At 42.8% G+C, this 13288-nt stretch overlaps 1 protein-coding gene across 4 annotated transcripts in view; it reads right to left on the reverse strand.

Annotated features, from left to right (window-relative positions):
* The window catches only part of LOC144503906 (double-stranded RNA-specific editase 1-like), a 273175-nt gene that overhangs the window by 111100 nt on the left and 148787 nt on the right, over positions 1–13288 (reverse strand). For 2 of the 4 annotated variants that reach the window (XM_078228968.1, XM_078228966.1), the window contains exon 3: positions 8520–8546. The exons of the other annotated variants lie outside the window; for them this stretch is intronic. In XM_078228968.1, the coding sequence (XP_078085094.1) occupies positions 8520–8546 (27 nt within the window). The remainder of the gene's footprint in view (positions 1–8519; positions 8547–13288) is intronic. 4 annotated transcript variants of the gene reach the window in all.

The raw sequence follows: 13288 nt of genomic DNA on the forward strand, positions 1-13288 counted from the left end.
TTATATTTTGGAGTTCACTTTTGCTCTAGCAATTTGAAGCACCTCTTCATTGGTCTGATGGTCTGTCTATGGAATTTTTACAGTAAAAAGTTTAACAACACCAGGTTAAAGTCCAACAGGTTTATTTGGTAGCAAAAGCCACACAAGCTTTCGAAGCTCTAAGCCCCTTCTTCAGGTGAGTGGGAATTCTGTTCACAAACAGAGTTTATAAAGACACAGACTCAATTTACATGAATAATGGTTGGAATGCGAATACTTACAACTAATCAAGTCTTTAAGAAACAAAACAATGGGAGTGGAGAGAGCATCAAGACAGGCTAAAAAGATGTGTATTGTCTCCAGACAAGACAGCCAGTGAAACTCTGCAGGTCCACGTAACTGTGGGCGTTACAAATAGTAATTGTCTGGAGACAATACACATCTTTTTAGCCTGTCTTGATGCTCTCTCCTCTCCCATTGTTTTGTTTCTTAAAGACTTGATTAGTTGTAAGTATTCGCATTCCAACCATTATTCATGTAAATTGAGTCTGTGTCTTTATAAACTCTGTTTGTGAACAGAATTCCCACTCACCTGAAGAAGGGGCTTAGAGCTTCGAAAGCTTGTGTGGCTTTTGCTACCAAATAAACCTGTTGGACTTTAACCTGTTGTTAAACTTCTTACTGTGTTTACCCCAGTCCAACGCCGGCATCTCCACAATATGGAATTTTTAAGCAGACATCTTAGCATCCACATTTCAACGGTCTGCATTTCTTATTTCATGTCAAGGCACACAGGAAAGTGGTAGAATTTAGCATCTTGAGATTTTTCCTTGTTCGGAGTTTGAATGTTCTTGTTACCACATCCTTCGTCTTCACAGAATTACCTTTCCACCTTCTAATGCTCGCATTGCATCAACCATCCTCTGTTAGCATTTGTCCAAAATATACAAATTTATCTACTCATTTCAATGTTTCATCCACGTCCATCTTCACTTCCAACATACTCTTCATTTTGGTGATCATACTCAATCCATATTCTAAACCTCTAGGTTTTATTTGATCTATGATATTTTGTAGTACTTTTATTTCGGTCTGGATGGAATTCACCTTGCCTTGCATTTGGCTAACCTATTTAAAATCACAGAATCCCGACAGTGCAGAAGGAAGCCATTCAGCCCATTGAGCCTGCACCGACAACAATCCCAGCCAGGCCCTATCCCCGTAACCCTACGTATTAACCTTACCAATCCCCTGACAATAAAGGGCAATTTAGCATGACCAATCCACCTAACCCGCATATCTTTGGCGTATGGGAGGAAACCGGAGCACCCGGAAGAAACGCATGCAGACAGGGGAGAACGTGCAAATTCCACACAGTCAACCCAGGGCCAGAATTGAACCCAGGTCCCTGGTGCTGAGAGGCAATGGTGCTAACAACTGTACCATCGTGCCACCCCAAATGTTTTGCGTTTCAGGATGGTACTCAATTGTCACTGTAGAAAATACTGCAGGTAGGGTGTTTTTTTTTAAAAAGATCAAATAGCACATCCTGAGTTACTGTTTCTCAGAAATACCATCACTGCATTTGTACTTAGTGGTAATGTACTTCAAATCCCACCAAAAAGAGCACAAAATGGAATTTTTAAAAAATCAATTTCAAGAACTAAAGGTGATCTGACCCAAGTTAGTTATCTTATACTTCATACATCACCCCAACATACCTCATTCTTGATGACAAATATCAATGCCTGAAGGCTTGAAACTGGACTGCTTGGTGCAGCTATCAATGTAAATAGTCTTTCACATCTTCAGTTGCAGAAACCTGTTACTTAGAACCTCATTTGTTACCTTAACCACACTCCTTTGCGTTGCTTTATTTGCCTTCCACCATTGGTTATTCTGAAGTCTGATTTCTGAAGGTCTGACAGCCTTATCAAATATTTTTTTGCCCTTTAATGAAGTGCCCAAGGCAATGCGCCAATTCATGTGGAAATATGCTGGAAATACATGGCTGTGTGTGTGGAGGGCAGCAGCAGCCTCTGGCAGAGATAAATCACTTACACCAGAATGTGATTAATAGCAGGCTGCTCCTCAAGAACACAAACAATCCAATGACATGCACAGATGCAGGTTGCCCAATTCATTAAGTCCGCACATTTACAAAGCCTTTTCTTTCTCTACTAACATTTATTGTAATTTGGAATATAAAGTTTGTAATTGGCTTTTTACACAATTCCCATTTTTGAATTATTAAGACAACAAGCAAATGACACGTTTTCAGAAGCCTGTGACTGGGCGATTAGGCGACACATTTCAGCGTAAAAAACATTTATAGGTTGTACAGAACTGTTAACCTGAGTGAGGGTCATTCCAAAAAGCTAACTGCAGCATGAGGTTGGGGAGGGGTAGAGAGTAGTGAGGGCTGTTGAAGGAGAAAGGGAGAAGAAAAATGAATCGAACTAATGACAATTAGCAGTAGAGTGCTAAACTCAATGGATTTTAGATTGGATTTAGCACAATTTCAAACGCTCCTGGTGGGAATTTTATTAATTTCCCTTAGAATACCACACAGCCTTTCATGATACAATGGTTTATGGTGAACTTTCAGAGCTTCAGCTTTGCAACAGTTGAGGTCCATTGTGTACATTTGAACCATTTATATCATTTATAAATCTCCAGCTAAAGCTCAAAATCATGACCAAAATATTTGTGTGATGAGGTGACCATCATTTTTGGGTTTTCACAAAATGTTCTCCATTCTCACAAATGATTCTGACCGTGGCAATGAAGCGCTAAAGGAACACGAGCAGCCTAGGCTTTGAAAAGTCATGGCACACAAGGTGCACATACATAAATAAATGTCATATAGAATCATAGAATCCCTATAGTGCAGGAGGAGGCCATTCGGCCCATTGAGTCTGCACCAACTCTCCAACAGGGCAACTTACCCCGCCCACGTCCTGCCCTATTCCCGTAACTGCACATTTTTATCCCGCTAAAGCCCCTAACCTACACATCCCAGGACACTAAGGGGCAATTTAGCATGGCCAATCCATTTCACCTGTACATCTTTTGGACTGAGGGAGGAAACCAGGGTATCCAAAGGAAACCCAGGCAGAGATGGGGAGAATTTCACCCAAGGACAGAATTGAACTCAGGTCCCTATCACTGAGGTCGGACAAATGCCAATCTGCCAGGAAAAACATTTTATGAAAATGAAGGAAACCTCAAGTGGGAGGAGAAATCCAACATTTGGGAGACCGCTGACTGCATCCTTCAGATACAGGGATCTCTACTACAGGGATCTCTACTACAGGGATCTCTACTACAGGGATCTCTACTACAGGGATCTCTACTACAGCGATCTCTACTACAGCGATCTCTACTACAGCGATCTCTACTACAGCGATCTCTACTACAGGGATCTCTACTACAGGGATCTCTACTACATGCTGGACTTTTGCCCAACATTTCAAATTTGTGAAAGGTCCCGGAAACAAACCCTTGCCTCTTCAGAACTGAAACTTAAACCACTTGGCATCAACAGAACAGCACATCACAGCATTAACAATTAATTACCCATCATGATCGCATTCCATCCAAAACTGCATGAAATGTCTTACCAGTTTCTCCTGTCAACTCAAAAGCACGCCAAAAAATAAAGTTAAACTTATTTTAAATGCACTTGGTAAACAGAAATAGACAGACGTTCAGCAAAACATTTAACTATTCAAGGTTTCACTGAGATAATAAAGTGTTAACAAACAAGAGAGCTCCAAATCTTAGTAGTTTCACAGGATTAGCGATGAGTGACAGACCCCAACAGCCCTTACTTAGTTGCCACTGGAAACAAAGTCAAAAACATAACGGTACTCCTTAGGGAAACCCAACACCTTAGACAATTTTCTGGAATGCAAAAAAAAAACTAGGTTTCCTATGAAGGTCAAATCTATTCTTCAGAATGGTCAGCCAGTTAAAATTATTTCAGGTAGGTTTTAATCTCAAGACAGTTGCCTTTTTTAAAAAACCGTCTCCAGTTCAAGCTTGCACATATTAATATTGCCAAGAAAATAAGCCACCGCTTGCCATAAATAAGTTAAGTGCTCTGACGAAGGGTCATCCAGACTCAAAACGTTGGCTCTATTCTCTCTCCACAGATGGTGTCAGACCTGCTGAAATTTTCCAGCATTTTTCTGTTTCAGGTTCTAGCATCCGCAGTATTTTGCATTTATCTAAGTTTTTAAGTTTGTTTATTTTATTTATTAGTGTCACAAGTAGATTTTCAGTAACACTGCAATGAAGTTACTGTGAAAATCCCCCAGTCACCACACTCCGACACCTGTTCAGGTACCCTGAGGAAGAACTTAGCACGGCCAATACATCTAAGCAGCATGTCTTTTGGATTGTGGGAGGAAACCCATGCAGACATGGGGAGAATGTGCAAACTCCGCAAAGACACTGACCCAAGCAGGGAATCAAACCTGGGTCCCTGGTGCTAGGCTTACATTAACACTGCCATGAAGTTACTATGAAAATCCCCTCAACATAACAGGTATAATGTAGGAAGTTTCATCACTTGAGGAGAGTTGGCGAAAAAGAACCAGTGCACCCCAGCACCGCCCCCCGCCCGTCCCCCATAATAACAGATCTCCAGACAGATAAATACATTGGCTTTCTTCCTCATCCCCTAACACCAAAAGAACTACATACCAGCCTCAGCAAGTGTGAAATTTCAATTCACATTGTAATCTGTAATATTAAAAATATACTCAAAAATATTTTGACAAATGGAAGGGGAAGTTTTGCTTCCACTATATTCATTACTGTTCATATCACAGGCCACAAAAAATTCACGCCTTCAAGCTTCACATTGGCTTTTTCCATCAATTTGCGGCCCAGTCAGAAAGAGACCACATGGTTTTGTAGCTCCAGAAATGTGTCTGGGCAAAATGCAGATGTTTTTTGATTGCTCCGGGGAATACTGCCTGATAATAGATAAAGTCATTCTACAGAAGCAACAAAGACATCTGAAGACCAGCAGAATTAAAGAGACCGTATGACTTTGTTGGAACCAATATTCCAAATTCCCACTCCAGTTAACTCAAAATCACATCGTATTAAGCCAGTGAAGAATCCCTACAGTGCAGAAGGAGGCCATTCAGCCCATCGAGCCTGCGCCGGCTCTCCGACATCTTTCCCAGGCCTACCACCTGCCCCATTCCCTTAGCCCCACTCATTTAACCTGCTAACTCCCCTGACATCTTGGGATACAAAGGGGCTCAATTAGCATGGCCAACCCACCCACATCTTTGGACTGTGGGAGGAAACCGGAGCACTCCGGAGGAAATCCACGTATATATGGGGAAAACATGCAAACTCCACACAAACGGTCGCCCAAGGCTGGAATTGCACCCAGGTCTGTGGCGTTGTGAGGCAGCAGTGCTAACCACTGCGTCAGCATGCAGCCCAACTAGTTTGGCAGCTAGTCCACTGTTAACAGCTGTCAATTTTACACGGGTTTGAAGCCGGGCTGCTAAAATATTTTTGGAATTTAATTTCTTTTTCAGCATCCCCTTTTTTCTGTGAGGTGGCCAAACAGCAAAATTAAAGCACTGAAGCATTATAATTCACCCCCCAGCTTCAAATGCAAAAGCAGCAGCTCCAATTACAAAGTCAGCTACTGTGTGTTCAGAAATCATTAACATTTTTCCTCCAAAAAGACGACTGGAAGTGTTGAACAGAGAAATACCTTTGCATTCATTCAATGGCAATTTTACTGTGAACAATTAACTCCTTTGCTCGGAAGTACAATACCAGCCATCGTATATCGCAGATGAATTACTTTAGGATAAGCCCAATTGCTATAAGGGGTGGGAACTTTATTTGCTGACTGCAGGGAACATTAACAACATTTTACAGTGAAGGCTTGAGGCAGCATTTGGAGTGATGGCCCAGGTGCCAATGATTACAGTACTCAGCAGGTTTAAAGCTATAGTCTGGCACTTTTGTTTGGCCATTCACTTCTGAGTGTGAATATATCCAATTGAAAGGATACGACTTCAAGGACAGGCAATGTGACTTGACAGCTGGTGGGGCCTGACCATCAATTGCTCATGTGGTGGCATCAATTTCCTTGCTTGAACACTAAATCGCTCCCAGCATCTTTCTATGCGACCGTCTTCTGAACCGACTATACAAATACAGCTACAAATGCACAACATGTGCAAGCCTGTGTGTTGAACTTAACTTGGTAATAACACCTTCCCGAAGGTCACTACCAGTGTTGTCCCAAATTCTTGTAAAATAAAATTCAAAAAAATTACAGAAAGGATACCTTTTGGGATGAATTCAAGACATTTTGGAATTACATTATCAGGTAAATCAGAGAACTAGCTACTGCCTGGTCAGAGAGTGGGGACTCTATAACTGCCAAAAGCTGCAACTTGGACATGTATGTCAAAAGATGTTCCTTAATCTGAGAAATAATTCTCTTTAAGGGTTGCAACCTACATATCAGCTCTGAAACCCAAGCTGTTTTCCCCTCAACTCCAATATGACGACTTGGGTCTTTGAGCATGACACCACCACCCCCCAACGCCTTCCTCCCCACACACCATAACGATATTTGTACAGCAGTGTTACCTCCCAGAATAAAGTTTATTTATTAGTGTCACAAGTAGGTTTACATTAACACTGCAATGAAGTTACTGTGAAAATCCCCTAGTCGCCACACTCCGGTGCCTATTCGGGTACACTGAGGGAGAATTTAGCACGGCCAATGCACCTACCCAGCACGTGTTTTGGATTCCAAATTTACTCCGATCATTGGGCAACCTTGTGTCTTAACCTGAAACCTTCTTGGAAGCCTGCCGAAGTGGCAAAGCACATATTATTTAAACAAATTCCATTTCCAACCTGTCAAATAGGAATGAAGTTTATTTCTTATTTTTATTCTTCCAGTTTTCCTTGAGCCCTCTTTTTTTCTCAGGCAGAGACTTGGCCTCGGTTCCGACAGCCTTTAAGTACCTCATGAGAAAAGATGGACAACTGGCATTTTCCAAGTGGCCCTTCATATCCAAAAGGAAAACTCTCTCACATACTTCTGCAGCTGTACTTAGTGAGAAGCTGATAGCCATAATTGAGTTTTCCTATCTGAAGATTACGTACACCAAAATCTACTGAAACCGACTGAACTGTAACATGTCCGATCTGAGATGGTCCAGATTAAATCAGATCACAGATCATACTTGGGACTTTCTGGTGTTATATGAATCATGATCATACCATACAGTAGTATACTTACCAAAGAATGTCATTTTTTAAAAAACTATTACTTTTCCTTCCTATTTTTTCTTATTCAATCTTTACATGCTTTAGTCAAGCATGGATGGCAACTGGAATGGAAATGTTTACTTTGTAGATTGTAAGAAACGTGGCAGATAATCTGAAAGTCCCCGAGTCCTCATCAGCTGGATTGGAGGTGCAGCAGATAACATTTTGTGCAAAAGTTTAAGAACGTTTGTCACCTAGCAGTGTAAAACAGTACTGGCTGCATTTACACCCAGCTGTCACTTAAAAAAATGATCCTTCCTGGAAGGTCGACTCAAGGTGGAGAATGAAAACTTCAAAAAGGTGCAAGATAGAATGGAAGAGGGTGCTTTAAGCATTTGCCACATTTGAATTTCTAAATACGGGCAATGGGATTGGCACATGTGTGCATTATTAATTTACATGCTTAGCTGCAGAGTAGATCAATGCATTCTTAAGATGTTCCTTGCTTTTCATCATTAACATATGTCAAGGACTAAAATCTGTCCACTGAAGCTCATTGCTTGAAACAATCTTAGCATTTACTTGTTTCTTGAATATATCCAATGTTATTGTAATTACTTCCCTGTTGGACAAACTCCAAAAACATTCATGACTGCAAAAAGATATTGCACATCAGTCCTGAATTTCTTTCGTGAATTTCACAGAACTTAAGGTCTTAAAGGCTTGTGTCCTCTCCCAGGTCATCGCCTTCATTGTTGCCACAGCCTGCCAGTGCACTGACGTGAAGGTCCCGATCCTCATTTTAAAATTCTTTCAACAGGTCTGTGATAGCAGTTTTGTCTGACATTCTCCTGTCGAACATTTCCAGGCACTTTGACACTGAATGATTACTCACTCCTCTGCTGGAGTCCACAGTCACTGCACACATGTTCCCAGGTGCTTTCATAAAACCATTTGTCTTCCACCGCTCATACGCCTTCAGAAACGTCCCTAAAGAGCCTCCGCCGTGACTCTATCTTTGGCTCTCCCCTTCAGTATGTTCCCTTCTCTCAATCAATGCACAAACCCTAAAAAGCAGCACCAGCGAATGAGTTAAAAACTCAACAAATTGCCCCCTCACGTAACAGAAGAGCTTACTGCTCTCTAGAGTGGAGAAAAATATCCACCCGCCCATCCTGCAAAATTGGAATCGAGTAAAGTCAAAGAATATGGAGAACAAATCAAGACTTAACACAGCACAAGTTGTAAATAATTTTTGCAGCACATACCTTCAGCCACGCACTTGTTTCGGCTGCCTAAAGAAAATGTTGAGAAAAGAACAGTTAGTTTTCGATGTCCAGGCAGCATAAACAACAATACACCCTCCCATTGTTGCTTAAAATCCGAGCAGTACTACATTTTTCTTCAAATGATCATTTTACAGAATCATAGAAACGTACAGCACAGGGGGTGGCCATTCAGCCCATCGTGCCTGCACTGGTTCTTTTAAAGGGCAGTCACGCTCAGTCCTAGCCTCCACTTCTTGTCCATAGCCCTGCAAGTGCCTCACCTGAAGAATATCTCAAACTCCCTTTTAGGTTTATTCATGGAAACAACTTGCACCACCTTTTCAGATAGAGCTTTCCAGATCCTGGTTCTTTGAAAAATTAAATTCTCATCTCCCCTCCAGACCTTACACCAATGATTTTAACTCTATGACCCAGTTACCACAGGAATCAATTTTTCCCCTGTTGACTCTAAATGAGGGAAGTCCCTGATTCCTGGTAACAGCAAGCTAAACCTCCTCTTCCCCCTTTTTAAAAACATTTTTCTAAACTGTCCTTCACAGAATTGCCTACAATATTCCAACTGAGAACTTCATAAATTACTGGTTAAGGCTAAGAGCAGCACTGTGGTTAGCACCACTGCCTTACAGTACCAAGGGCTTGGATTCAAATCCGGCCTCAGGTCACTGTCTGCGCGGAGTCTGCGCGTTCTCCCCAATTCTGCATGGGTTTCCTCCAAGTGCTCCAGTTTCCTCCCACACTTCAAAGATGTGCTGGTTAGGCTGATTGGCCATGCTAAATTGCCCCTTAGTGTCAGGGGGATTAGGGTAAATATGTGGGGTTATGGGGATAGGGCCTGTTGTTGGTGCAGGCTTGATGGGCTGAAAGGCCTATTTCTGTGCTGTAGGGGGTTCTATGATTTTAACATAATCACTTTCTATTTCCCCATGAAGAATTTAAAGATTGTATCATTACAGTTTTATTGTAATAACCATTGTAATTAAGTGCATTAATTTACATAATGCAACTTGAAAAATTTTTTTCCAAAAAAAGGGCCAAGTCGTCACGTAAACATTTTGTGGACCCAGAAATAGCCTCAGCCAAGAGAGGTAACGTTATCTGGTTTTCAGTTCATATCTGAGAAAATGATAGTTCTCCCTCACACAATACAGATTTTAATCACGTGTACTTTATGCAGAGGGAGGTACTAAAATAATTATTATCCAACAACCTGAAACATTCAACCGAAAAATTGAGATCTTTATATTAATAATCTACAGTGTGCAATTTATATGTACTAAATTCCCACTTTGCATCTTATTTGTTTGTTTCATTTATGATGTGATCATTCATTTTTCAGTGCTCAGCTTTAAAGGCTAATTGAAAAAGGTTTAATTTACAAAAAGAACAACAATAGGTAGCAGATTTCATGATGAGTTGGACGTTATGCTGTTTTGTAATGATAGTAAAGTTTATGTCATGTGGGGGATAACATTAGTGCCACTCATTTGCAGTGATTGAACAAATCTAATTTAGTTTTTATTACATTGGCATATGGAGATCAAATTCCCCGAGTCGATGATTCATACAATATTATGAATCATAAAGTGGTACTGTGCAGGAAGCCATTCGGCCCACTGAATAGGTGGGTGCCTATTCAGGGAGTTAGCCCAAAACCCGTTCTTTTTCCATCAATATTTCTCTTCAAATTGAGCTCTTTATTTCATATTTTGGGGCGGCACGGTGGCACAGTGGTTAGCACTGCTGCCTCACAGCGCCAGGAACACAGGTTCAATTCCTGGCTTGGGTCACGGTCTGCATGGAGTCTGCATATTCTCTCCCCGTGTCTGCGTGGGTTTCCTCCGGGTGCTCCAGTTTCCTCCCACAGTCCAAAGATGTGCGGGTTAGGTGGATTGGCCATGCTAAATTGCCCCTTAGTGTCAGGGGGATTAGCTAGGGTAAATGTATAGGGCCTGGATGGGATTGTGCGCTGCGATTCTCCCATCGCGACCTGCAACTTTTCTGGTGGGTCAAGGTGGGAGATGCGCGTCGCCGGCCTTGAACCAGGATTAGCACATGCACCGGGAACGCATGCACATCTCCCAGAGCCGAACAGTCGCCGGTCAGACCATGCTGGAAACCGGTGGGAAGGCAGGTAATTTAAACCTTTTTAAAATGTATTTTAAATATGTTTATTAGTTCATTATCGGGAACTTTCAGGTCCCGATTGAATCTCCCACCCCGCCAGGAGTACTTCATTCCGGCGGAGTTTAGAGTAGCTCCCCATGTTCGGAGAACTAGCGAGAGACCCCGCCGGAATGAGGTGGGGGGGGGGGAAACCCCCCCCCCGAACCAAGGGGTCGGGCGGTGGGGGTGTTGCCCCCTGGGCATGGACACCCTGGCAGTGCCAGCCTGTGCCCCCTGGCACTGCCCATGGGTCAAAGTGCCCATACCCATCAGGCATTGCCAAGGGGACAGGGTTTAGGGGTGATCGGTGGGGGTCCCGCTACCACTCTGCAGACAGGATTGGGGTGGGCTGGGGGGTGGTCTGCCAGGATGAGGGGAGATGGGGGGGAAATCGCCACTGCTGGGAGTGGGCGAGTTGTGGACCGGGGCGCTCCGGGACCGGGGGGAGGGGGGTCAGGGCTGGCCCGGGAATTGCTGTGTGGGCCGCGATTGAGCCATTGTGGGGGGCTGGAGGGGCAGCACTGGGGGGTCCCGGGCTGGCCAACAAATGGGGAGTCTGACAGAGAGGGGCCACTGCTCATGCAGAGTTTCGGAACTGTCAAACTCCAGTGCGAATGGGCCCCTCCACCCTGAGTTTTTCATGAGATTCACGACTGGGACCTCTGCAGTGCACAGAGTGCGGAAATTCAGGTGAGAAGCTGAGCTGACAAAACAGTTGGGATTTAGAACAGTTTTCCCGCCAATTCAGCACTCTTGGGAGAATCGCCCTCCGTGGGCCGAATGGCCTCCTACTGCACTGGATGATCCTATATTCTGCAATGCGAGAGTGGGGGTGGTGGTAGGAGGTGTTAGCTCACCAGTGAGATCTTTTATTGATAATGCTAACCAAACTATAGTGGGGGGTTGGTGTCAATGTATCAGCAATCGCATTAAGCTAATTGCATCGTTAAAGGAAGGTCATATCATTGGCTCAATATAGTATAAATGGACACAGCTGGAACAGTGGATGTGGGGAAAACCATTCTGGAGTTTGTAACTCAACACGGAGCTGTGTGAAGAATAAGCTTGCAGTAGGTAAGAGACAAGCTGCTGTACTATTCCTCCACCATATTACTGATCCAAACAGGGGTTCTGGAATTTGGCACCCATGGTCCTGTAGTCTTACACCACTACAGAGGAGGAATCTGAGCTTAGTACGGAATGGAGTGTGGGTTCAGCTCACTGTTGGAATGGTGATGTCTTGTCAGTAATGAGAGGATGGTTAAGAGCATTGGCCTGGCAGCATTGGTTTAAACGTTTTAAAGAGATTGCTGAATGCAGTGTTTGGTGATTGGTTTCTGGATATGTGCCTGTCCCAGAAGCTGTCTCACATCTGTCATTGCATTATAATTAACATAGGTGAACCCTTCCTTCTGTTTTTAAAGAGCTTTCAAAATTCAGTTCCACTCAAAAGCTCTCTGATTAGGAAGAAAAACACTGTCTCTCGACTTTGATGTGAAAAATGCCGGGCTTGGGCTTGAACATTTAATTAAGAATCTACTCAAATTAATTGTCAGCCAAGTTGTACTCAAATCATTTTCAGCAAGACAGAAACTGAAATGCTAATGCACCAATACAATTTACTCCATTGCTGAGGGAGAAAATGTGTACAAGTTGAAGACAAATGAAAGCTGAAATAGATGCGTAAAGAGTAAAGCCTCTGTCTGAGGGAGGTCTCTTACACCCTCAATACCCACCCATACCTGGTTTTAGAGTCATAGAGGTTTACAGCATGGAAACAGGCCCTTCGGTCCAACTTGTCCATGCTGCCCATTATTTTAAAATCCGTAAGATAATCCCAATTGCCTGCATTTGGCCCATATCCCTCTATACCCATCTTACCCATGTAACTATCTAAATGCTTTTTAAAAGATAAAATTGTACCCGCCTCTACTACTACCTCTGGCAGCTTGTTTCAGACACTCACCACCCTCTGTGAAAAAATTGCCCCTCTGGACACTTTTGTATCTCTCCCCTTTTACCTTAAACCTATGCCCTCTAGTTTTAGACTCCCCTTCCTTTGGGAAAAGATATTGACCTTGTCTATGCCCCTCATTATTTTATAGACCTCTATAAGATCACCCCTCAGCCTCCTGCGCTCCAGAGAAAAAAGTCCCAGTCTATTCAGCCTCTCCTTATAACTCAATCCATCAAGTCCCAGGAGCATCCTAGTAAATGCAAGTATAAAGATAATGAACATTTTTGGTTTGTCATATCATTCCAAACAGCATAAAATGTGCATTGTTAGAAACTGAAGGAAGTATTAGAGCATTAAACTAATTAAATGCTTCTGCAGAGGCTACCTTCAGCTAAGCATATCCCTATTTGTTCTATTCAAACTGAAGCGAGATTTCTCCAATTAGAAGAGGAAAAAAAAATCAGAACAAGTACTGAGCAACTCCCGCATGTTGGGCATCATTACAGAATGGCACCCAACATTGTTACTTTAAATATTTATTCATGGGATGTGGGTGTTACTGGCAAGGCCAGAATTTGTCGAACATCCCTAATTGCCCTTGAACTAGTTTGACTTGGCCATTTCAGAG

The sequence above is a fragment of the Mustelus asterias genome, chromosome 14, assembly GCF_964213995.1.
Source record: "Mustelus asterias chromosome 14, sMusAst1.hap1.1, whole genome shotgun sequence".
NCBI lineage: Eukaryota > Metazoa > Chordata > Chondrichthyes > Carcharhiniformes > Triakidae > Mustelus > Mustelus asterias.